Source organism: Octodon degus, unplaced genomic scaffold, assembly GCF_000260255.1.
Source record: "Octodon degus isolate 3935 unplaced genomic scaffold, OctDeg1.0 scaffold00017, whole genome shotgun sequence".
Taxonomy (NCBI): Eukaryota; Metazoa; Chordata; class Mammalia; order Rodentia; family Octodontidae; genus Octodon; species Octodon degus.
Window position 1 is genome coordinate 14,804,623 of NW_004524593.1, and position 25,339 is coordinate 14,829,961.

The window sequence follows — 25,339 nt, forward strand, 5'->3', positions numbered from 1 at the left end:
TAAGCACTTGACCGGCAAACGCAAGCATCTGAGTTCAATCCCCGGTTAAAAAAAAAAAAAAAATCCATGCAAAAAGCGTTTGGATTATCTCTAAGAGTTGCCAAACTCTTAACTGTTCCAGCATTGCTGAGAAGTCCATGTCCAAAGTCTCCTCTGAGAATCAAGGCAAACTCTTAGCTGTGAGCCCATGTAAAAGCAAAACAAGTCCAGCGCTGCGGACGTACAATAGCACAGGTGAACACGGCATTCCGAGGGGATGGGGAGCATGACCAAACAACTGACTCCTACCAAGGCAGCATTAAACCCTCTAGCACCTGAGGCAAGCTGTGGCAAGAAGTGTCAAAGGACTTGGCCAGCCTCACCTTTACAGCATGGCAGATTGTAGCACTGTGGCCGCTCTCTTGAGGTGGCTCTGCTCACTGTCTGGGGCTTTTCTCTACAGAAGTGTTCCTGGCATCTCCATTTTCCTGGGCCTCAAGTGCACTTTGGCTCTACTCACACAGCCTCAGGTGCTGCTCTCTTGGGGACACCCTGCCTGGCCGCAGGCCTTTCTCTGAAGTTGGAGTGGAAGTCGTGAGGGCTCTACAAATGCTGGATTCTTCATGCCTGAAAAATGAGCACCACATGGACGACACCAAGGTCTGCTATCAACTGCTCAGTAGCCCAGGCCTCTGGGACCATGGCTGTAGTGGCCTCTGTGTACCTGGATGGCTGAAGTCTGGGAATCTCTTTTCTAGTTGTTTCTGAATGTGCTGGGTTCCCTGGTGCTTTTTTTTTTTTTTTTGGTTCCAGGAATCAAACTCAGGACCTTATAGTTGCCAGGCAGGCACCGTTCCACTGAGTTATATCCTCAGACCCCTGGTGTTTCCTTGTCAAAACAAAAACTCTTGCTTTTGCCTCTTTGGTCCTGCAAAGTGGGATCTTGCTGATCCCTCAGATTCCCTGAAGCCATCACTCCTGTCGTCCTAACACAGAAGACGTGGCTCACCTCGTTTGGATGCTGACCCTTTCAGCAAGGGCGCTTACAGACGTGGAATTTCAGTCATGCTGGAACTGTTAAGACTCTGGCAACTCCAGGACCCCAGCTTTGCAGACACGTTCTCTCTGTTGAAACTGCACATTTTTCTTTTGCTCCTAATACTTGTTTCACTGTAGATCTGGCTAAAAGCAGCTAGTAGTATCATGCCATAGTTTGAACATTGTGCTTCCTTGAAATTTTTGCTGCCAGATTAATCTGCCACCCTTAAAATCAGTCTCCTTAAAAATTTCAGAATATAAGCAAAATGTAGACACACTTTCTGCCAGAGCATAACACATGGTCCCTAATGCAGCTGCTAGTAGAGTCCTTATTCCCAACCCAAATCACCTAGCCTGGCCTTTATTGTCTGCATTTTTATCAGATTAGGCTTTTGAGTTTTGACCAGGATCTCCCATCAATTTCAATTTACAGGGCTGGCCAAATAGCCGTGCCAGCCCAGCCCTCAGGGCACACTGAGACTGATTGAGACTGGGTGTGGTGGCACATGCCTGTAATCCCAGCTCTTGGGAGGGTGTAAACAGGTGGATCCACTACAAGTCGGATCTAGTAGTGAAACGCTGAACACCCTGTAGACCCTTCCCTAAAATACAATAAATAAATAAATAAATAAAATAAGAATTAAAAAGTTCAATTTGTAGAATTGTAGGCCTTCTCTAACTATCGCCTTCTACATTTCCAAATTTACCCCACAAAGCAGTTCCAAAGGCCTCCAGGCCACATGACCAGGCACAGTCACAGCGACAGCCCCACTTCCCTGGTAGCAAGCGTTTGCCTTAGTCACTTTGTGATCAAGGGACAAAATACTCAAAATCCACAACTCAAAGGGAGAGATTCACCTTGATGCACCGGCTTTAGAGGATTCAGCTCATAGGGTGAGGACAGTGGCTCATCCCACAGCAATAAGAAGCAAAGTAAAAAGGCAGGCGCTAGGGAAGGAAACAAAACCTTCCGGGTTCTGCCCCAGGGACCCACTGCTTCTAACTGGGTGTCTCCCAGCATAAATCTAAGTAACAGCAACAGTAATCATAGCAGGCATTGAAGAACTAGATTGTCCAGGGGATCCTTGGGTTCCTCACAATCCAGAGGAATAATTCAGGCTCCTCATGGAATTTATAATTATTGTACTTTAACTCTTGTCTTTGACCCTTGGTCTGAAATGTGCAAAGCAGCCAGATAGTGGCTGGTTTCCAGGTCAGTGAATCTGACAGACGGAGACATCTCCTTGAAAACCTGGACTTCTAACGTAACAGAGTCCAAAGATATGGAGACAAAAAATAGCGCAAATTCATTAAGTGGATCACTGAGTGTTAGAGCAAAGGGAGTCCCTTCTACTTCTACCCCTTGGATTTGGATTCATTTTTTTAAGCTATTGATTAGTCTTTTGCTCAAAGCATATCATAAGCTGCAGATGCTGCCACCTACCTTTGCCTTACCTAAGTTTCAATGAGATTTTCCACTATATTACCAGGTCAGCTGCTTCTGTGAGGCAGGTGGTACATGCTAAGACCATGGGTTATGCTCACGAACCCATCCTTACCCCTCTTACTATTCAATAGTTTTCTGTTCTGAGGAATCATGTGGTAGCGTGTCAATGGAGAAGACAGTCTGAAAGCTCTCAGATGGCTGGTATTATGTGAGCAGGGAAGCAAACCAACCCCTTGCACTGGTATTCATGTATGTGTGTATACACTACACACTACCCTTGTTTGAATCTCACAGTTTGGTAGAGTGATCAGAACGGTAAGTTTGACTGAGACAGCCGTGATGTTTATTCACTGTGTCCTGTAGTCATTCTTAGCATCCTTTTTGCTCTCAGAAGTAGCTCAATTTGAATAAATTCTATGGCTCTCCTCCTCTTAGGAGCAGCATGACACACTAGCCAGAGCTATGAGTCCCAGCAGAGAAAGTCACCCTCTACCTGGCCGTCCACTGTGGTAAGAATGTCCACTCCATCCTGTAGTCATGTGCTCCTACCTGGCTCTGCAATTCTGGACTTCCGTTATCTCCTCTAGCAGCAGGAGCCCAGGTACTCAGCAGCCTCCCCTCCCACCATCCACTCTGGTTTACCAGGATGGTCATTGCTAAGTCCTCAAAAAGCCTCCTTGCAAATGCATTCTTTCTTGCCTTAGTGAAGGGAATGTCCTAGGAAGCTTCAAGGAACTAGTTAGCAGTCGGTTCTGGAGCCCTACAGAATAAACTCTTTCTATATGTCTTCTTGAGTCTTCTGGAGCTTTTCAATCCTATGAAAAAAAATCTGGCTTCTCAAGTCTGGCATGGTGGCATGTGCCAACAATCCCAGCTCTCGGGAGGCTGAGGCAGGAGGATTGTTGGGAGTTCGAGACCAGCCTGGGCTACACAGTGAGCTCAAGGCCAGCCTGAACTACATAACGAGACCTGTCTCAAAAAGACAAAAGACAAGACAAGTCAAGAAAAATCTGGCTTCTCTGCCTGGCTTATGGCCATTGTTAAAGACCAGGACTCTCACTGGCTTCCCAGCCAGCTTTTCAAATGAGTTCCAGACAGGCTTGCTAACACATTCCACCCTGAGTTCTGCAAGAGGACCCCCAGTCAGTAAGTCCTCCCAGGTGAGCTCAGTGCCCCATGCACTCCCCATTCATCACATAACATCCTTGGGGATGCGCCCACACTCTCCTCAGCTCCTGCAGAGGTGCTTGCAGGCTGAGTGCCCAGATTTTGGCACGTGTGTCTCTCCTCTCTGTAGCAGCCCTTTGGTTCCCCTGTGCAGGCTCTGCTACCACCTGACTCAAGATACTGATAGCGGGGAGAAGAGGATAGGGCAGGTCTTAAGGGAGACCAAGCCATGATGGGGCGGTCTAGAGAGCAGGACAGTTCAGGGGTTTTAGAGTCGAGTTATAGCCACGAATATATCCCAATTCTAGCTCTTGGGGATACTGCACTTTCCCCACCAGAGCTCTGACTGTGACATGGAAGCTTGTTAGGGCCATACATGTAGTCGCCTTTGCTGTCCTTCCCTACTGTGATCAGACCCTGGGTCTGATTTTATGAGCTTACCCTGTAACTGCAGGAGAGGGTGCTTCCCTTTAAAGTTGTCCTACAGCCTCTCTGGCTTTCTGAGCATTTCAGGAGTTCATAATTCACTGCTCTGAGCCTGTCATTTTGTGTTTCCCAGGTCCGTCATAATTTTTAATATGGTGACAAATATATATTTAGAACTATCCAGTTGTATTCAATTTAGATGATCCTAATTTTATTAGCAATGTTCAAAGCATGACAGCCAGGAGCCAGGACTGCAGGCTTCTCTCCCCGGACTGACATCTGGGTCATAGTGCCTATTCAGTCTGCTTCTTCTGCTGCTCGTTGGTCTTGACACCTCCGGGGAGCACGAATGTGTTGTTGTCCTCTGTTTTCATCGTGGCTGACTCTGTGGTCCAGGGACCTTGATGATGGCATAGTGGCATCCATCTCTCTCCTGGGGATGCCAGGATATGTGACCTCACAGAGCTTCAGTGACCTCAGCTTCAGGAGGCAAGTGATGTGTGGATCTTCTTTTGTGTGAGTGGCTGTAGATACCGTTCAGCACTGCCTCCCTGTCCTTCACACCCTCTGCTTTGGCTTAGGCTTTGGGAGGGACAGGACCTTCCTTCTTTGTTTTCAGCATCATGTAGGTGAAAAATTTCCCTAGGATTAGATGCTTATTGTTTTTAAGCTGAGAAAGCACAGCTATTAATGAATGTCCTAATGTCTTTCTATCTACCCAATTAAACCTTAGTGAAAGCTGGGGTACTGTTGCATTATTGAGGTCAACCGCATCCCACTTATTACTAGCAAAGAGGTTTCTATTGGTCTTATGTAGGTGGGCAATACAACTTCAAAATCTATTTTGTGGAGTCTTTTTTTTTTTTTTTTTCCAGAACCAGGGATTGAACTCAGGCCCTTGCACTTGCTAGGGAAGTGCTTATTCTACTGAGCCATCTCCCCAGCCCCTTCAAAATCTATTTTGAAAATGTGTTTTCTGGAGTTACTTGTGTAGTCCAGAAGTCTGAGCTGAGTTTCTCAAAAACAGAACCTCAAGAAGAGAGTAAGTGCTGGTTGGGGAAGACAGCAAGGATAAGTAAAAAGGGAAGTGAAGGTGGGTAGAATGGTAAGCAGTGCAAGGTGCGAGCAGCCAGCTGCTTCCTGCCCCACTGCAGAGAGGCAAGCCTGCTGCTCAGTGGGACATCTGCAGACCGCCATATTGAAAACTCAATTGGAACTATCTACTGGGCAGAAGAAGAAAAGGTTCTGCACCCAGCTCCCCGCTGTATCCTGATTCTCATTTGTCAAAATACTCTCAATGGGAATAATCTCTCTAGGTTGCATCATCAAGCCCATTGCATGGCTGCTGGGAAGCCAGATCGAACATCTGAGGTCTAGCATTTACTCAGAGCCCAGGGGTAGCGGGCTTGTGGCTGGCCACTTGCCCAGAAGAGGTCCTTTTGGGTCCCAAGGGGCTGGTTGCTTATACAGATGAAGTCAGCCTTGGAGATGGCTGTTGACTCCAGGAGAAAGAGCAGGTCTAAGGCATGTGAGCTGGAGTATGAGATGTGCCCAATACCTCTACTAGTAAGTTACTAGTCTAGTGTTTATCTTCATTTATATGAAAACTTTGAACAAAAATTGAAAAAAACAGTTTTATGACTTCCCTGTTCTCATGTTTCAGCTCAAAAATTATGAATATTTTGCTAACTTTTCTTAAATCAACATTGTAAAGTAAATCCTAGCCACTGTTATCATTTTACCTATACTTTGTTATCTGTCTGAAAACATTTGCATATGACCACCGTGTCACTATCAAACTTTAACAAAGTGATGTCTTGAAAAATACATAATATTATTCTGTATTCTATATTCAAATTGCCTTAATTCTTTCAGGTTTTTTGCTTTGTAGTTGTTCTAATTTTATTTGGTTTTTCTTGGTACTGGGAATTGAACTCAGGACCTTGTGCTTGCCAGGCAGGCTGTGGTCCCGGGTGCTGTGCCCCTGAACTATATCCTCCGTCCCTGCAGTTGTTTATTTTAAAAAGACTCAAAAGAAGATACACACATTGCCTTTAGATGCTAAATAGCTTCTTTTTTTATTTTTTTTATTTATTTGAGAGAGAGAGAGAGAGAGAGAGAGAGAGAGTGTGTGGTGTGTGTGTGGCCAGCTCAGCCCACCAGGGGATGGGGCTGGCTGGCATGTGGTGCTGGGGGATTGAACTGCGGTCCCTGATGCTTTGCTAAGCTAGTTCCAAGTAGGTGCTTTAGACCACTGAGCCATCTCTCCAGCCCCCTAAATAGCTTCTTAAGTCTTTTTATGTGGTTATTTCCCCCCTACCTTATTCAACTTTCATTGTCACTAATTTGCTATGTTTGTTAGGGCAGCCTATCATTTGACCTACATTCTGGATTCACTGATTGCTCCGTTGTGTTTTATAACTCGTTGTCACTTCCAAGAATCACTCCATCAACTCACATTTGATAGTCAGGCTCAATTTTCTCAAGCAAACATACCTGCTGGGTACAGCTGTACATTTACCATGGCATGATGCAGAATCATAGCAGTGACGTTAAGACTGATAAACTCACATGGCATTAATTTTTCTATATGGTCAGAAGCAGGAGTCTAGTTTCTAGTTGGTTAAAATGTATATGGATTATGCACATTGCTAGATTCAACTTGAGGATATTTTGTTTGGGATATTGTCCTTTATATTCAAAACAGAGATTACTGATAATTTTCCTTTCATATTTTTCTTGTCTTATTTGGATACCAATATTTTACCAGTGTATACAACACTGGTTTTTATTTTTCTATTTTCTCTACTATTTTGTGTGAGATTGGTTTCTTCAATGTTTGCTATAAGTTACTTAAAATCCTCTGGCTCAGAGTGCCAGTTGCTCTTGTCAACTTTACTGGTTTGAGGCTTTGAAAGAGACGGTTGGATCAGGTGGGTGCTATATGAATTAGTTGGTTAATTTGCTGATTGAGTGTGCTGTTAGGAGGTGGGGCCGAGTGGGAGCAGGGGGTCCCCAAGTGTGCCTGTGAATGCTACCTCTCTCCCTGGCTTGTGTCCCTGTGCTCTGTTTCCTGGTCCCTGTCAGATGAACAGCTTCCACCATGCAGTTCCCGCCTTGGAGCCAGCTGTGACCAGGGACTGAATCCTCTGAAAGCACAAGCCAAATAAAGCTCTCTTCCTAGAAGTTACGGATGTCGGGTGTTCTGTCCCAGCAAGGAGAAAGCTGATCAATAGCGTCAGGTACTTTCTTGGAGGATAAATTTTAACAATCATTGGGCTACTGAGATTTTCTTTTTTTGTTTTTCAAGTTAGGCTGGATAATATATTTTCCTAGAGACTGTCCATTTTGTTCAAATTCACTGGCATGAGATTTCCATGGTAGTCTGTTATCTTTCTGCTGGTACTGGGGACTAAACTCAGGGGCTTCACACTGAGCCATGTACCCAACCCTTTTTTAGTGTTTATTTTGAGATAGTATCTTAGCAAATCACCAGGGTGGGCTCAAACTTGAATCCTTCAGCTCAGTCTCCCAGTATAAATCTGTTATATTTGTACTCCTTCTTCCAACTGCAGTTTTCCTTTTTGCTTATATCATTTCATTTTTTTCCTATTAATCTTATCAGATATTCTCTTGGTTCATTAGGCTTGTCTCCTATATATACATATATATCTTTTAATCTATTCCTCTCCTCTTGTTTTCCCCTCTTTCCATTTGCTTTGAATTTGTTGCTTCTATTTTGTAGCTTCTTTCTCTAGCCTTTCCTATTTGCTGGAGGAATGGGATCCTCATCTAGAACATGCGGTCCCCTCGTGACAGCGTGGTGCCCATGGCACAAAAATACACGTCATACACTAGAAAGGCAGAGACGCATTCAGTGACAAGGCATTTGGCTAAGTGCTCACTTCCAGTGACCTCAAATGAAACCAAAGGCCTGCTACTGATGTTGCTGTTCAGCAGGAAGTCACTGGAAAGAAGTCACCGTGTGACCGAATGCTTGCTGGCTCCCCTTGCTGTGGGGCCATGGTCGTGTTGGAAAAGACTGCTTCTTGGTCCAAGAGGCACTAAGTAATGTTTGTTATTTTGTTTGGTTTTCTCCTGTTCTTTTCTGGGGTGCTGGGGATAGAATACAGGACTTCTCACGTTCTGATAACAGCTTTGAGTAACTAAGGCCGTAAACAATGATTTAGCCCAAGTGAAAGGTCATATCGAGGGTGTTCTGACCCAAGTCTATGGTTTCATATGGGCTCAAAATAATCATCATTAGGTTAAATGGAAGGGCATGGAGCAAGGACCTCAATCAGGTTTGAGTATTTTATTTAGGAGACAACTATCAATGTGCTTGTGGCGTATGGAACTTTCTAGAAACAGATTAGGCGCCTACTTTGTGAGGGATTATAAAGAAATAAAAAACTCAGATTTGTCAAAAACTTTTTTTCTAATTACGAGAAAGGGCCTTCATAGGTTACCTAGACTAGCCTTGAAATTTTGGCTGAAGGAGTTCTCTTGCCTCAGCCTCCCAAGTAGGTGGGACTACAGGTATGTGCCGATATGCCTTATCTGACTTTGTAAACTTTAAAATAATCCCATTGTCCGCAAGTCCACACTATCATGACACTGTATACAAGAATCTGTCACTATGGGCTGGGGAGATAGCTCGGCAGTCTAAGTGCCTGCCTGGCAAGCACAAGGACCCAGGTTCAATCGCTGGTACCACATGCTGTGCTGCTGTGCTGGCCACTGAAACCAGGCATGGTGGCATGGTACATGCCTGTAATCCCAGCACTGGGGAGGCTGAGACAGGAGGATCACTATGAGTCTGAGCTGTGTAGTGAGACCCTGCCCTAAATAAAAGATTTAAAAAATGTAAAAAGAATGTGTCACTAAGTGGTCATGGGCAGGAAACAAGTTCCCAAACTGCAGAGTGAGGAGTCATGCCTTCCAAAGTACAAAGAATTCTTCCTGGGAAGAGAATCAAGTTCTGATCAGGGAGATTCTCACACCCTTGGGATAGACTTTATAGTGCTTTCCTGTTGTGGTTTGGTGTTTTGGCACGGGAAACAATACAATACAGGACACATTTTGTAATATTATTTTATTATGAATCACCTACAAAGAGAGCAGGAAATCTGTCCACATACTAAAGACCCAAAGAATCCAGCTGAGGGCCTGCATTCCAATATCTTGTACGAGTCCAGCTGAAAACCTAGAGCTCATAACAGTGCCTTCCACAAGTTCAGTTGGAGGCCTAGAGCCCATGACAGTGTTTCATGCAATCCCAATTCACAGACCTGCGCTGGAAAGGCCCAAAGGTCAGTGGTGGAAGCTAGGAAGTCTATGTCAGCGGGACGAAGGACCTGTGCTAGCAGGCTGGGGGATCTGAACCAGAGCTAGGAAGCAACGCTCACGTAAGCACCAGCACTCCTGCAAAGGTACCACAGCCATCCTCAGCAACAGTGAGGTCCCGAGCAACTCCAAGGATGAGAAAATGTGAGTACCCATGAGGAAGGGCAATGTGACAAACTTCTCAGCGAGGCAGAGCCCTGAGCCAGGTTCCCCTCTGGAGCCAGAAGAAACACTCAAGATGAGGACTAGAGTTCCCCTAAAATGAATCACAGCTATCCAGTCAAGCTCATCAGGAAAGCCAGCATGACAAGGTCCTCCAGCAAAACAGCCCAAGAGTACCAGCAGCTTCCCACAGCTGCTCCTCACAGCCTCTCCACAGCTTCTCCAGTTCCACCTCTTCTGCTTCTGGCAGTCATGCTCAGGGGGGCCTCCCACGCCCAGCACCGTGATAGCTCAGTTCAGCTGAGCGTACGAGCTGGCCACCAGTTAACGATCCATTTACTGCCTCTTCAGGATTTCATGATTGGTACATTCTGGCAACCTCTCTCCTTCTACCATTTTACTTCCTTACAATGGGTGTGTGAATTTTTTTTGGCGCTGTCTCTCCACGCTCTGCAGCTGATTATTCTGTGTGGAGGTCACGGGATTGAACCCCAGTCATCTCCAGCCTGGGCTGAGAGTAAGCGGCACCCCACATCTGGGCCTGGCTGGTGAAACACTTCCTACACACACTTCTGTTTTTCCTCTTCTGATTGCTGCAATAAAAATGACACCCAGAGAAATCCGAAAAGCCACGTGCTAAAAATGGCAGCACCTCTGTGGAACTGAGTCTCCAGTGACTAAGTGTAGTCACCGACTCGCTCAACCTGCCCGGCAGAAGCAAAATCAAAAAACAAGAACAAACAAAAAACAAAACCACTTGTTGGGTCTATTTGTAATTAGGCCAACTTGACAAGCCATCTAATAAGCTTTCACTTTCAATGACTGCATTTTTCATGTTAGTTCTTGCGGCTTCTTTACTTTTCTCCTGTGTGTTGCTTGTGGGGTTTCCCACCCCCATTTCTTTCTTTTTTTTTTTTTTTAATGCATTTGTACAGGGTCTCACCACACAGTTCAGACTCATAGTGATCTTCCTGCTTTCAGCCTCCCCAGTGCTGGGATTATAGGTAAGCACCACCACACCTAGCCTCAGTCATTGCTGGCTCAGCATGCCCAGGGGGCATGACCTGCATGGCATGTGGTACTGGGGATCAAACCCTAGTCCCTGTACGTAATTACCTAAGGAGGTGCTTAGTCTGCTGAGTTACTGTGCCAGCCCCCCCTTTTTTCCATTTCTGTAAAAATGTTAAACAAAAACACTGCTATTCTGCATCTTATTTCTGTCTGTGAAGTCCTTAAAGATCTAACTCTAGTTATTTATGGTTTCCCTTGGTTTGATTTGGTACTGAGATCAAGCCCAGAGTCTTCACACTTAGCTACTTCCCAATCCTTTTTTGCTTTGGGGCGGGGTGGAGCAGTGGGTTGGAGGGTGTCTTCCTAAGTCACTAAGTGGCCCAGGCTGAACGCAAATTCTTATGCCTCAATAATGCTGGGACACCATGCCCAACATGAGGTGGTAATTTTTAAATGTGAATTCCGTTTGTCTGAGCTCTTCCTGGTGAGGTGGGTTGAGGCTGTACTTCTCCAGAAATGGACCTCTGACATCTCCAGCCCCCTATGGTTGTTATAGCCTGGCCACCCTGAAGCTTATCTTTCCACCCTCAGTTTTCCAGGCCACTCTTTGTAGGATAGGCTGAATGTGAAGACAGAAGTGTGGTTGCTAATTCTTGGAGGAACCTTTCATAAATGCCTTTGTCCATTTAGAAATGAAGCTCCAGTAGATAAATTGGAGTGGTTTTCATGCATACCTGAAGGGATCAGCTTTTGAAAAGATTTTGCTGCAGTTTGGGACACTGGAATCCATGACCCTGCGGGCTTGTGGCTTGTGGGTCTCTGGTTGAGGCCCACACAGCTAGGCAGGAGCACTAGGCAGAGAAAACCATTTCTCTGGTGACCAGGGAGCCAGCCCCTAAGGCCACACCCCTAATGACTCCAACCCTCCACTTGGCCCCACCTCTTAAGCTGTCCACTCCCCAGTAGCACCATGCCAAGGGCTAAGCATCTAACACACGGATACTTGAAATCCAAACCCTAACATTTCCTTTGGTTGGCTGAACCTCAGACAAATTACTTAGAATTCCCTCATCTCAACTTGAAATTTATCTCATGAGTTTCTTGTGCACATTAAATAACAATGCATACAATGGGCTTCAACTTTTTGTGAAGTATTCAGGTGGGTGTGAGAGTGCACACCTATAATCTCAGCACTCAAGAAATTGATGCAGAGGATCTCAACAATTTTGAGGCCAGCCTGGGCTACATAGTGAGACCCTGTACCATTGGCCAGTGTTGCCCTGACAAAGTACAGAAAGCCGAGCAGCACAAACAGAAAAATGTGTTGGCTCACCCTACTGGACGCTGGAAGTCTGAGATCAAGGAAGCAGCAGGGCCAGGCCCTCTTTGAAGGCTCTAGCGACAGATCTGGTCCAGGCCTTTCTCCTGGCTTCCTCAAGTTCCCTGATGTTCATCTCCACAAAACATTCTCCCTGCGACCTCAACCACATTGGACTGACATCATATGAATGAGTTACACATGTGTGGTACTATTTCCAAGTAAGGTCATGCTCTGAGGTACTAGGGTTAGAACTTCAGCACATGAGCTTATCTAGAAATAGAATCCATTAGGGTCAGTTGTCTTGCTTTTCCAATCCCAGTACTTGACACTTGAATAGTGAGATACAGTTTGAGCCCAGCTCTTTTCATTTCAAAGCCTCCCACCACCCCTTCTCTGCTGTGCTTGTCACAATGGCAAGGAAAGGCAGCAGCTGTGCCTCGAAGACTAAGCATTTTGCCACTGGTGTCCTTGTTCAAATCACAAACTGGCCTTATCCCACTGTGCACATCTATGACTACATTGCTCTTCCTGTGGACCTTTCAAAACCCCTCATTATTATGGCCTGGGTGGATTCAAGGTCTCATGACACCAAATGCACATTCAAAGAATGAGCCACCTTGGTTGGTCCACGCAGTGCTGGGCAACACTCAAGTGCAACGGAATTCTGAGCTACACTCCTTCCCTGGAACTGCACGGTCTGCCTCAGGGCCCTCCACAGCACCTCTTTGGAAGAGTAGCCAAGCCTCATGACTGCCATCATATGCCTTATCACTTGGCTGTGGCCCACCCCACTCCTGGGGAAGGAGAAAAGGGACACCGGAACCCTGGAAATGAATAATAACACTCTTCGCCCTTGACTGAGATACTTTGAGGCAAAGATGAGCCAACAACCTCCACCAGTAGCCTGGACTAAAGGGCAAATATGCTTCTAGAACAGGAACAACTTTTTAGGCAGGTAAAGCAGGGTCGGGGTGCTGGTTTAACAAGGTCATTATAGCTGTTTGCACTTGGCCTCTTTGGGGACACAAAGGAGCCATCATAGGAGGTGACCCCTACCATTCTTCCATGTTCACTGCTATTCTGTTCAGCCGTCAGGCCAAATTCCCACCCACCTGGCCCTGAAATCCAGGCCTCCTGGACTGGGAACTCCAAGGGAGGCTAGAGACAGTAGTGGATTTGAGAGATGAAGAAAGGGGTGGGGAGAAAGAAGAAGAATGTTCTAAATGAGAAAATAGATCACTCTCTGAGGCACATTTTCTTTTAATCAGAAGGTGAAAACTAAACAATTACATTGTGAAAGGAGACTTTTCCTTCAACTCTCTGACTTTTCCCCCAAGTGTGTTTATTCCACTTGAATTAGTCTGAGTTGCACAAACTCAAGTGTTGTGTGAACCTCCGGTCTCGTCTTCTCTATAGCCAGCTGCACTGGCTGTGGACTGCAGAAAGCCCAGGTCTGGGCCTTGAGTTGTTGAGCAGTGCAGGGCCAGGCAAGGTCTTGACCCAAGGTCTTCTGGCCCGAGTTCTGGTTCTCAGCTATGCCCAGGGACTCGGTATACACAGAGCCCCGTCCCTCACTTCTTGCTTGTCTCAGGCTGCTGTGGGGCTGAGCATCCCTGAGCTGCTGTCTCAGGGCTCCTTCCCGAGGGTGCTCTGCCCAGCTTTCGAGAAGCTGGCACAGCGGCCTGGCACAGCAGGCTCTCCCGGGATCCCAACGTGTCCGCGGGGTGCAAGACAGGGAATCACAGATCCCGAGAGCTAGAGCTCTGCCAGAGTGCTAAAACGGAGCACAGGCAAGTGACTTGTCCAGCGCGCCCAGCTCAGCAAAACTGTGCCTGCAAGTAAGTGGGCTGGTGCTCCTCCAAACTCCTAGCTCTTTCTTAAAAAGGAAGGGATGCCCCCTTAGGGCCAAGGCACATCTGCGTGGAAGGCGCCCACTCCACCCGGACTTTGTAGCCTCTCCTTTCCTCCTGTAACCTAACAGAGCAGTTGGGGTTAGAACAGGGCCTGGCTTACCTCCTGGGCTCTACAGTTGCATACCCAATTGGTTTATAGGACTTCACTGTCCCTGATCAACAACGGAGGGTCCAAGGCTGTGCCCAGTTGGTAATCCGGGGGAAACTTGTCGGATTTAAAAACATACTCAGTTTTGTACACACATAAAAACTTAAGCCTCTGCTCAAACCCATCATCCCTGGCAGGGACAGGCGACATGCGCAGCCCTCCTCTGCCTCTGGGTCACTCTAGAGTGGCTTTGCTTCTCTTCTGCTTCCCGTTGATGCAAACCGTCCCCGGGGCCACGACCCCTGGGGAAACCGGATCTTCAGACCCATAGACAACCCCTCCAGACCCGCTAGGATCCCGGGACACGACAGCGGTCGGATTTCGCGTGGCTACACATCTTCCCTACTTCGGGTCCCCTCCCGCCGGAGGAGCCCAGAGCCAATCAGAGTGCAACAAAGCTCGGGGAGGTGGAGTCTCGAATCTAGGCCCCGCCCCTCTTTGTTGCGGCGGCCAATGAGCACCTTCAGAACATCGGCGGCTGCCCGGGTGACTCGGTTCTATGTCACAGAATAACATTCGAGAATGGGACATGGAATGAGGGGACGGCCGCCGCAGCCTCAGCAGTGGCAGCCCAGGGCCGGGCAGCAGCAACCCTCACCGCCCGCAACCCCCGGAGAGGCTCGGTCGCAATGAAGCGCGCTTCCTCCAGGTGGGTCCCCCACGCCGCGCGCTCCCCTCGCCCCTCGGATGCCCTCCGCTAGACTCCAGAGAAGAGGGTAGGGGCTCCTTCCCATGCCCCGGGGCCGCCCCTTCGTCAGACGGGGTGGAGCGGGGAGGGGGGGGCTTCCTGGAAGAAACCGCGCCTCCTTTGCCAGCCGAGGCTCCTGCAGCGCCGGCTCGGACCCCCGCTCGCCCGTTCACGTGCCGGCGCGTTCTGGGCTCGGCTTGTTGCCCAGCCACATCTGGGGACCGAGGACCGTGTGGAGCTTTGCGGGGACCTTCTGTGCCTTCACGCTACAGGAGCGGCCTTTCCTCTGCCTATCCGGCCCACTCCGCATGCCCCCAAACCCCCGCGCCTCGCACCCCCGCCCCGGGCTTAGCCGGGTGTGAAGCCTGGTTGCAAATTCCGAGCCCCGAGCCCCTTTTCCAGCAATCGCAAGGGTGGAAGCTGGGGTTCAGCTCCTCGGCGTGCGGGGTTGGGAGTGGGGAGACCTGTCCCCCTCGAAAGCCGCGGGGCGTGACGCGGGGACACCCGGGCCTCCACTTGCACCCCTGCACTCCTGCACATCAGTTCAGCACCGCGTCTTCGGTCTTCCTGCTTCCAGGCCCGGCCCGTGAGCTGTAGCCCGGCCACGCTCCCTCTTGGCGCGTCCTGCAGCACCAGCGGCATGGAGAAGGCCACGCGCTCGGGGCGCTGATCCTTTTGCTCCCGCCCCACCATGACTGGCTCCGCGGCCGACACTCATCGCTGCCCCCATTCCAAAAGCGCCAAAGGCACCCGGTCCCGGAGCAGCCATGCACGGCCAGTGAGCCTCGCCACCAGTGGGGGCTCGGAGGAGGAGGACAAAGACGGCGGGGTGCTGTTTCACGTGAACAGGAGCGGCTTTCCCATGGACAGCCACACCTGGGAACGCATGTGGGTGCACGTGGCCAAGGTGCACCCGAAGGGCGGAGAGATGGTGGGGGCCATCAGGAACGCAGCCTTCTTGGCAAAGGTCAGTGCTTGGGGAGGGAAGGTGGGAGACGGTAGGGCCAGCCTGGGGGTAGGGCCAGCCTGGGAGCAGGGCTCCTGCCTCTCATCCCACCCGCGGTTTGCTTTTTGGAAGCCTTAGCGGTGGGGGCGGGGCAGGTAGGGGTCTTGATGTCCTGCACTCCAGGTGCACTGTTCTGCCAAGGTTTCTCCAAATCTGGAGCCAAACTCCATTGTTTTCTTAACCCTCTGCTCTTAGGAAACTGGAGCCACCAGGTAACCCCAAGGATCCCACCCTGCTTGTCCTCTTTGAGATCTCTTGCTCCCCCCACCAGGCCCCTAGAAAATGATTTATTAAGCTGTGAATGAATTTGCAATCAACCAGTCAGACTTCTCTCAGTGTGAATCATTTCTAGACTTCTTGCCAATCCCCCCCACCCCCAGCGACTTTCACCTCTGAAACTTGCTAAACAGTGAACTGTCACTTTCCTGCTTATCTGGGCTAAAAAAAAAAAAAAAAAAAAAAAAGAAAGAAAAAGAAAAAGGAAGTTTGGCTGTGGCTTATGAGGGACTTTCCAGTACACATGATGAATTGGTCCCTGGATGAAAGAGGAGGCTCAGGAGCGAAGCTCTTTTTCTCTTGGAGGGGAGCCAGCAAGCTGACTGGGCTTGGCAGCCAAGGATGTGTCACTGAGAGAGGGCCCTGGCCCCTAGTGGGGTCACAGTGTTATATAAAATAGCAGGGTGCACACTGGGGAGACAGCTGTGGGAGCCAGGGTTGTGTGCAGTGGGTGGATGGCGTCCCCCAGGCCCTGGCTACCCTGGTGCAGCTCAGGAAATTCCAAAGCAGGTCTAGGAATGCCACACCTGAGAGCTGGAAAGCCATCTGCTAGAGTCCCCAGCCTGCTGACAGCTGAGCATCTCTGAGCCCTCAAGCTCCAAGGCTATGTGCCCTTAGGGAAGCGACAGAGCTCTGTCAACTTCCTGCTGCTCAGTTGCAGGTTCCATTACCCTGATGGCCATAGAGCTGGCCACAGAGAGCATCCCTAAGCCTGGCCAGAAGCCTGTCAGCTTGAGTGTCAGCCCTAATGAGCTGGGCCTGGTCCTGCAACACAAGTGTCCTGTGTCTGGGCTGCAAAGTCTTTATTTACCCGAAGCGCCAGAGCCCTTACATCTGAAAGGGGGTGGTGGCAAGGAACAGAGGCCTGATGCGTTGTTCCCTGCTGCCTTTCGGCCTCACCCCCAGCCTAAGTGTGTCATTGTGTGAGGGACCCCTCTCTGTTTGAGAGTCATGGACTCAGTATTGGTCAGACAGTTCTCCATGTCCCAGCTGCACCCCTACCTCTTTCTGAAGGCTTGGGAATGGGGGCTCCCTGCCTGAGGGGCAGGTGCAGGCAACATTGGGCTGCACCTGATTGGGACTGGGAGGTTCTTACCTTAGCTGGAACAGGAATCCCCTCCTCACCCACAGCCACATCTTACCCTCTGTTCTTGGGTGACCCTGTGAGTTGGATGCATGTCCGTCCACATTCTTTGCTGCCACACAGCCGTGGCTGCTGGACAGGCTTCCTAGGAAGAGTAGCAGGGGACCGCTGAACTGTGCTTGTATGCTACTTCAAGCTTTGTGGCCAGGCCCCCCGCTCCAGGTCTCTGGCCTTCCTTTTCTTTCTACAAGGGGAATGGACCAAATTTTGTGCAGTTCTTTCCAACTATGAAGTCCCATGGTGTTCTGACCCATGAGTCTCTGGGTCTCTAGTGCTGGTCTGTGGCGTTAGGGGCCTCAGAACTGCAATGCCTGTGACGCCACAGCTTCTGTCCCTTTTCTCTGTGCACAGGTGGTGCCTTTTATCTTTTCTAGGACAATTGCTAGCTTGTCATGGGGCAGTCCCCAAAAATACAGCCTTCTTGGTGTTGTCTGAGTGGCTCTGAGCACAGATTTCTTCTTACTGAGACCTGCACCTGCTGCTTTCCTAGAACAGAGTGCCATTGTCCTCTTCAACACAGGGGCCACATCACACCGTTCGCCCAGTGGCCCGAAGTCACATGAAAGCTTAGCCACAACCCGCAGCCTGGTTGCTTGTGGACCTAGACCAGGACTCAGCCTTGCTTCCTTGTCTACTTGTCTCTACGGTGGTTCTCCAGCCACAGCACCTGCTCGGCATCACCAGACCCACAGACCCTACCCCTGCCCGGCCCCGGCTTTGGCACAGTCCCAGTGGTCCCCTGCTCTCCAGGCCCTTTTCTCCTTCCATCAACTCAGGTCCTGCTGAGCCATGTACAGAAGAGGGTTACCAGGCTGCGCCGGAGGAGGTGGAGAGGTGCAGGGAAGGCGGTGCTTGCTGTCAGCTGAGTGTGGACTCCCTTGCTGTCAGCTGAGGGAGGCTGGGGAGCTGGGCGTGGTGGCTGGTGCACACCTAGAGTACTTGGGAGGCGGAGACAGGAGTGTTACTGTGAGTCCGTGTCCAGCCTGACGTGCAGAGTGAAAACTTGCCTCAAAAAGAAACCCCACAAAAAACAAAAACACAGGGAGGTTTCGAGGGCCTGGGAGAACAAGACATCCTGTTAGTGCCCATGGTGGGTTCAGCCTAAAGGTCCAGAAGTCTCTTGTGGGCCGGGCTGGGAGGTTCTTCTGCTCCCAAATCCATAACTGCAGGCCTCTTCCTTGTGTTTCCTGAGGCTGAAGTTAGCACTGGACGAGGCAAGCCCAGGGATTTTTAGAGACTGTGTAAGAAAACAGCAAGAATCATTGGAGGATGACAGGATAAGAAGGGAGGGGCCGGCACCACCAGTTGGCATAGAAGGAAACACTTGCATTTTGCCTGGCTGGCTGGAGAGTACTTGGATGGAAACGTGTGGATTCCGCAGGAAATAGCTGGCTTCTTGCGGAACCTGTGGTTTGTGCCTTTAGGGGTCCGAGCTTTGTCCAAGTGAGAGTGATGAGGGGTGGTGTGCTCTGTGTGGCGGAGCATGCCTGTCATCCCAGCACTCTGGGAGGCTGAGGCAGGAGGGTGGCAAGTCAAACCCTGCATGGACAACTCATTTCATTACTTAGTGAAATTCTGTCTCAAAATTAAAAATAAAGAGGGCAGGGGCATATAGCTCATGTGAAGCCCTTGAATTCAATTCTTGGCACTAAAGAGAGAAGAAAAAGAAGGAAGGATGAAGGGAAGGGAGGAAGGGAGGGAGGAGGGAAGGGAGGAAGAGAGAAAGGGAAAGAGAGAAAAAAGAAAAAGGTGTGCGTTGCTTGGCAGTCTAGGCCCTCCTGCAGGCAGGGGGCTGGGTCTTCACCTGCACCCTGAGGCTCACAGTCCCGGGGCCAGGGCCACCTTCCCATCTGTCCATCCTGCTTTGCTGATAGCCGTGACAAGACCTCTGTACCAAGCCGATCACAGCAGAGCCCTGGCTGCCCCAACCAGGAGGCAGGGCCCATCCCTGGCCTCAGGTGCTGCCCCATTGCTTCTCTGGGGGAGGCTGGTTCCCGGGCCTGGACACACAAAAGTGTTCTCTGCGTTCTTGTCAAAGCCAGCTGGTGGGCCAGGGAGGTGGCTCAGTGGAATAAGCACTTCCCTGGCAAGTGCAAGGGTCTGAATTCAATCCCTGGTTCCGCAAAAAAAAAAAAAAAAAACCAGCTGGTGCCTGGCCCCTGCTGCCGCCCCGTCCCTCGTCCCTCGTCCCTCGTGTCCTCTGGACAGGTCACTCTCCCTGGGCTGTCTCTTTGATCTCATCATCTTGCCTCTTGGCCGCCTGCCCTGGCCCACGGGCAGTTTCATTTCCCTTGATTCTGCCCTGGTGTGGCAGCACTCGGTGGGTGGCCGGAGGTGCAAGTACTGGTCAAGGGGTCTGGGTTGGAATTCCAGGCTGGAGGGTGCACAGGGCCACAGCCCAAGAACAGAAGGGGTGGCCCAGGTTTTCCTTGCCAGGCCACACTGAGTTTGGCCTCACCAGAGCTGGACGTGAGCACCCTGGCCAGCCCCCGGCCAGAAAGTGACATTTTTCAGTGACTTTTTTTCTTTTTGTCTTCCGTTTTGGTGCTGGGGGTACTAGTGATTGAGCCCAGGTTCATACTGAGCTGTATCCCCAGCCCTGGTCTCGCACTTGCGATCCTCCCACCTTGGCCTCCCAGAGTGCTGGGACCAAAGTATGTGAGGCGACATCCGGCTTTTCATCGGCCTCAGTCTGGCTACCTGAATCATTAGTGAACTTGAATTTTGTCGATTTTTGTTCACTATTTATATTTTTTCTTTTGTGAATTCCTGTTTTTGTGGCCTTTTTTGTTGTGGTAAAATAGACATAAATAATCTGCTATTTTAAGCTCTCTTTAAGTGTCCGGTTCTGTGGCAATAAACACATTCCTAGTGTGCTTCTGTCCCCAAGGCTTATTTCAAGATTCTTTCATCTTCCTCTGCTGAAATTTGTGCGCATTAAACACCAACACCCCACCTCCACCCCAGGCGACCACTCTTTTTGTCTCTTGGAATCTGACAACTTGAGAAGGATATAAAAGAAAGTACACAATGGTTGCCTTTTTGTGAGTGGTTTATTTCACTTAGCTAAATGTCTTCAACGTTCCTCCATCTTGGAGCATGTGCCAAGTTAACCTTTTTAAAGGGTGAATAATATTCCGCTAAATGGATATACCATACTTTGTTTATTCCTTTCATCCAACCATAGACTCTTGGGTAGCTTGCCCCTTTAGGGTCCATTTTTAAAATTGAGCCTTCAGAGTTATCACTTTATATGACCTCCTCATGAATTAAAGAAGTTAACTCACTGTCTACATGGGATAGTGGATGGAGAGAGGGCATCTTTAGAATGGGATACTCCTGAATCGGAATCTGGAACAGGGGTCCCTCTTGGCCCTGTGCCCCTAACAGCGTGTCACTGTTCACTACCAACACAGCTTACGCCTAAGGGGCAGTAAGCCCCAGGCCCTGCTCTGCTGATGCCCTCCTGGGGCGCTGGGAAGCAGGTGATGTTCATATTTCATCAGGAGGTGGAGGAGGGGAGAGGCTGACGGAGCACAGCAGGTGTTGAAGGCGCAGGCTTTGAACCTGGAGTCCACGGAGCTGGGGGCGGTGTCTCGTAGGATCATCCTCTAAGTCCTAGGAGAGCCAGGGTGGCCCCCAGGGCAGGGTGTACCAATGGCTTCACTCCATGTGTCAGGACTTCTCCCCCACAGCCCTTGCTGGGAGCAAATGTGGCCGCAGCTCCCAGCTCAGCAGGGCTGAGGTAACCAGGCAGCTGTTTTTAAAAGCCCTTGGGCACAAGGGCTGCTATTTTGAGCCCCAGCTGCTGCCTGGCTCCCACTGTTGAGCTGCCCTGGGGGCTCCGGAGTTGAGGGGAGTTGAAAGAATGTGGTTACCAGTGTCCCTAGAGGACTGGGACCCAGGAAAGGTGGTTCCCAGAGAAGTGCTGCTGAGTAGAAACGCAAGGGTCCCTGTTTTTTCTTTTTTGTCTTTTTGAGACAGGCACTTGCTATGCAGCTCAGGCTGGCCTTGAGCTCACTTTGTAGCTCTGGCTGGTCTCAAACGCACAACTATTCTCCTGCCTCAGCCTCCAGAGTGCTGAGATTACAAGCGTGCCCCGCCATGCCCAGTCTTGGTTTTGTTTGGGGGCTGGATCTTGCTGTGTCTCTCAGGCCGTCCTAGAACTCAGGCTCACATGATCCTCCTCTCAAGTAGCTGGATCACAGGCAGGCATCCCTGTGCGCTGATGCCTTTTATTATGATTGTATGTGGGCTGTGTGTGTGTGTGTGTGTGTGTGTGTGTGTTTAAACTGGAATGTTTTGTGCCTACAAATGACTCAGGGATGTGATTTATATGAGGGGAGGTGTTGTACTGAAAACACAGCCTGCAGAACGGTTGTGTCTGCCCACACAGCCACACACACACACACACACACACGCGCGCGCGCGCACACACACACGCAGTGTCTTGGCTGTCATGTAGGAAGTATAACTGGTTGTCTTCAGCTGGGGGGCAGGTGCTGGGATATTGGGTGTCTCGGAGCCAAGACAGACTGGAAGGACCCAGAGAGAAGGAGCCTGAGTGCCTCAGTGGGTTAGGGACAGAGGTGGGATTGGGACACAGCCTGGCATCCCGTGCTTCCTGTGGAGCTGGTACCTAGAGGGGGGAGGCGGTATGTTGCCAGCAGCCCCTGGCTCTGCTACTCAGGGCCATCCCGAGTATGTTTCCCAGCAGCTTCCTCTTCTGTCTGCTAAGCCTCACTCCCCGAGGCCACCTGCCCACCCCCTAATGGGACCTGTCTTCCCTTTAGCCTTTTCTGAGCCTCCTGCCTCCTTCCTGGGCCCATGGTACTGAGGGTCTGTCGCCAGTGACCCCACCCCACCAGGCAAACCAAGGTCAGGAGATGCAGAAATGTGGGGGGCAGGGGATAAAGCCTGAAAACCCAGTGGACAGGCGACACTGCCAGCATCCCTTGCTTCCTGGGAGTAGCCCCATTGATGTCCCCAGTTTATTCACAGTCCTGCGCCCCAACTCCTGGCAGTGTTGTTCAGAGCAGAGGGCAGTCCTAGTCTGAAATTCCAGGAAGAGAAGCCTTCCTCCCTTGCTTGGTCTCACCGTCCCAGGGTCCTTTATCCTGTGGGGACCAGGAGCCACACACTGCATTGTAGATATGGTTAAGTCTAAAGCAAGAGACAAGCAGGTGATGGTGTGGCCAGCAGGGCTCAGAGACCAGAGGAATACTCCATCTGATCTGGGGACAGGGAAGACAGGAAGAGGCAAGCAAGCTGGGAAAGGGACCCGGGAAGGGTGAGGTGGGCTCAGCAGGCAGAGTGGAAGTGAGATGTGGTGCCCCACAGGGCCCTGCCGCGGTGACCCAGCCTACCCTGCAGCCTGGGCTCCACGTGCTTAGTGCCCTCCTTGGCCACACGGCAGCAGGTGTCCTATGGTGAATGGAGCAGCTGTGTGTCCGTCCTGAGCACTTAGGTGCACCCCGAGCACTTAGGTGCGTGGAGACCAGCTGCTCGACACTTGTGACACTGGAGGGCCATAGAGACCCACTGTGTCCGGAGCAGAGCCCACTGCAAAGCATTCTTCAAGGGGAAGCTCAGAGACGGACAGACTGTTCTAGGTACCAGGACAGGTGGCCATGCCAGGGTGGCTATCTGCTCTCAGGAGCTCTCTCTCTCTGGGGATGGCAGCCATGTGCCAGCCTCCTTGGTAAACAGATCCCTGTCTCTGTTTCTCTGCAGCCTTCAATACCCCAGGTCCCAAACTACAGGCTGTCCATGACGATCCCGGACTGGCTGCAGGCGATCCAGAATTACATGAAGACACTACAGTATCCTTCCAGTGGGGATGGGGGCAGGGATGGGCACCACACGCCTGGTGGCATGGGGGTCCCCTACTGGTCCTCCAGAGCTCACGCAGGCCAGGCACAGAGGGGTGCCCCTGGGTCAGAACCTGGAAAGGGAGCTGAGGATAGGCCACAGTGACCAGACCCTGTCCCTGCAGGCTGGGTGTGGGCAAGGACAGCGGCGGAGCCCAGGTCCACGCAAGCCTCCTTCCCTGTCCTTTGCTACTTCCCTGGATCCATGTTCTGCCCCTTCTGCACTTCCTCTAACCCATCTTTGTCCTCTCCTCCCTGCCTTTACTGAATACCCATCTCCTTCCTCTATCCCATTCTTCTGTTCCTGTTTTTCTCTCTCTTGTATTTGACTTCATCCGTGGGCACTCCTGACCTCCAGGAACCCACCTGGGGCTGCCTTGGGGGTCTGCAGCCACCAGGCCATTGGCTGTGCTCAGATTAGATGACAGACCGGCTGCACAGCCCTGTGGGTCCAGGCTGGGCTCAGGCTAGCTGCACTTTGGGTCCCTTTCTCCTCCTGTGTCCTCAGTTAATAATCTGAGGGCACCTTGAGCAGTGCTGTGTGAACCGAGGAGCACAGGTGTGGCCCCTCTCCACTTCTGGTGTGGGGAGTATTCAGTGGGGAGTGGGCCTTAGCACTCTGCGGGTCAGGCTTCTCTGAATCCCGCCCTGCCTCCTCAAGACAGGAAGCTCAGAGACCCAACCCCACCCACGGTACTTTGAACCTGTGATGGGAGGGCGGTGACACCTGGCTTCCAGGCCAGGACTCTGTCCCACCAGCTCTGGAAGAGCCCCTCCTTGCAGTCACAGGCAAAAATCTTCCCATGAATTTCAGCATCTCCCCTGCAAGGACCACACACCAGCAGCACCCGCACAGGGTTGGGTGTTTCAGGGTAACCCTGATGTCTGCTCATTCGGGGGGGTGATGTCTTGACGATTCTCTCAATTCCTGCAGTATGGACTGGCAGCTGTCTGCAGGGCCTCTTCCGTGAGGAAATGGGGGTAATGCGAGGGGGAAGCAGGTGGCCTACAAGAGAGACTCCAGCTTCTGGGGGAGACAGTGCTGGGGCTGACCCTCTAACTTGCACGCCACATGGGATTCCTTGGGGCCCGGGGGTGAGTCTTGGGCACAAGACTGGGGCCCCAAAAGCTGGCCATTTCTGAATGAATATTCCAGAAGGTGACAAGTTAGAATGGCTCCCTCTTCTCTCTGTAGGATCTGGTATTCCCAAGGCTGCCTGGCCAGAGATGGAAGAGAACAAATGGGCGGCTGCGTGGGCGGGGCAGGTTGGCCCAATGTCCTTGTCCCTTGGGCGGCTGCCATCCCCCTATTGCACCCACCAGCCGAATTCTCATCGCTGCTCCGGCGGCTGCGCTGCTCAGTTTCCTTTGCTAAATGCATTCTGATTGTAGAGAGAGTGGCACAGGGCTGCAGGAGCCCCATCCCTGCGGGCCGCCCCGGAGGAAGGCCGAGCATGCGCTCTTCCCCTACCCTCCACCTGCATATTAGTTCCTTTCTTGGGACCCCCCCCCAAGAAAGGAACCCCCTTGGGACCCCTTTCTCCTCTTGGTCTTGGACCTGGGGATGGCCGTCAGGGCCTGGGGACCGGCAGACCCGACCGCAGGTGTGCTCAGCTGGCTGTGGACAGACAACACAAATCCTGCCTTCCCCTGTGGGGCAGCCTCTGAGTGGCCACCCGCTGGACTGCTGACCTTGCGTGGGGGCTGGGAAGACAGACACCCAGTGCAGGTCTTCCTGGGCGGGGAGTGCATAGGGAGGGAGCTTCCCACCCACTCCAGTCCAGGGCTCCTTTAATAACAGTGAGGAGCTGATTTTTAATTATTTAATTATAGGTCTGTCTTCTTTTATGAACTCCACTTACAAATGAGGTATACAAGTGGGGAAAGTCAGGCCTGGAAGTGCTAATGGAATTCTACTTTAAATGTGCTGGGGCTGCGCTAGTTGATTAAAATGTTTGGCAAAAGAAATCACAATGAGAATATTTAGTTCCTCGTCTTCCTCCTCATCTCGAAGATTTTGTAGGTCGTATCTCAGGAACTTCAGGCATCTGCGCTGTTAGTGGCGACTGCAGCCCTGACTGCCAAGCTGGTGCACTTGGTGGAGTCACCCCGGGTCTTCGCCCCAGAACTTGGGGGTCCGCAGCCTGAAATAGAGCCTCGGGGGCGGTGCCTGGAATCTGCTGTTGGGTCCACAGAGGCTTCTTACGTGTGCCCTTGTTGTCAACGCCAAGCGCATCTGGGTTAGCAGGGGACCCTGGTGGCTCTCTGGGGGCGCGGTGCACCTCCTCTGCACCTGCTCAGTCACTGCAGTGCATACTTCACATCTCAGGACTGGACCAGGCCCCTGGCTGCCTAGGCAGGAACCACTTCTAGGCCGCCTCGGTGCAGGCTGCAATG

At 50.9% G+C, this 25,339-nt stretch overlaps 1 protein-coding gene across 3 annotated transcripts in view; it reads left to right on the forward strand.

Annotated features, from left to right (window-relative positions):
- Nucleotides 1–14,454: 14,454 nt before the first annotated feature.
- Nucleotides 14,455–25,339, forward strand: part of Vash2 (vasohibin 2) — a 30,610-nt gene continuing 19,725 nt past the window's right edge. The window contains exons 1-3 of one of the 3 annotated variants that reach the window (XM_004626863.2): nt 14,455–14,607; nt 15,224–15,613; nt 22,806–22,894. In XM_004626863.2, coding sequence (XP_004626920.1) covers nt 15,338–15,613; nt 22,806–22,894 — 365 coding nt within the window. In that variant the 5' untranslated portion in view covers nt 14,455–14,607; nt 15,224–15,337. The other 2 variants (XM_023710308.1, XM_023710309.1) reach the window with 2 other exon arrangements.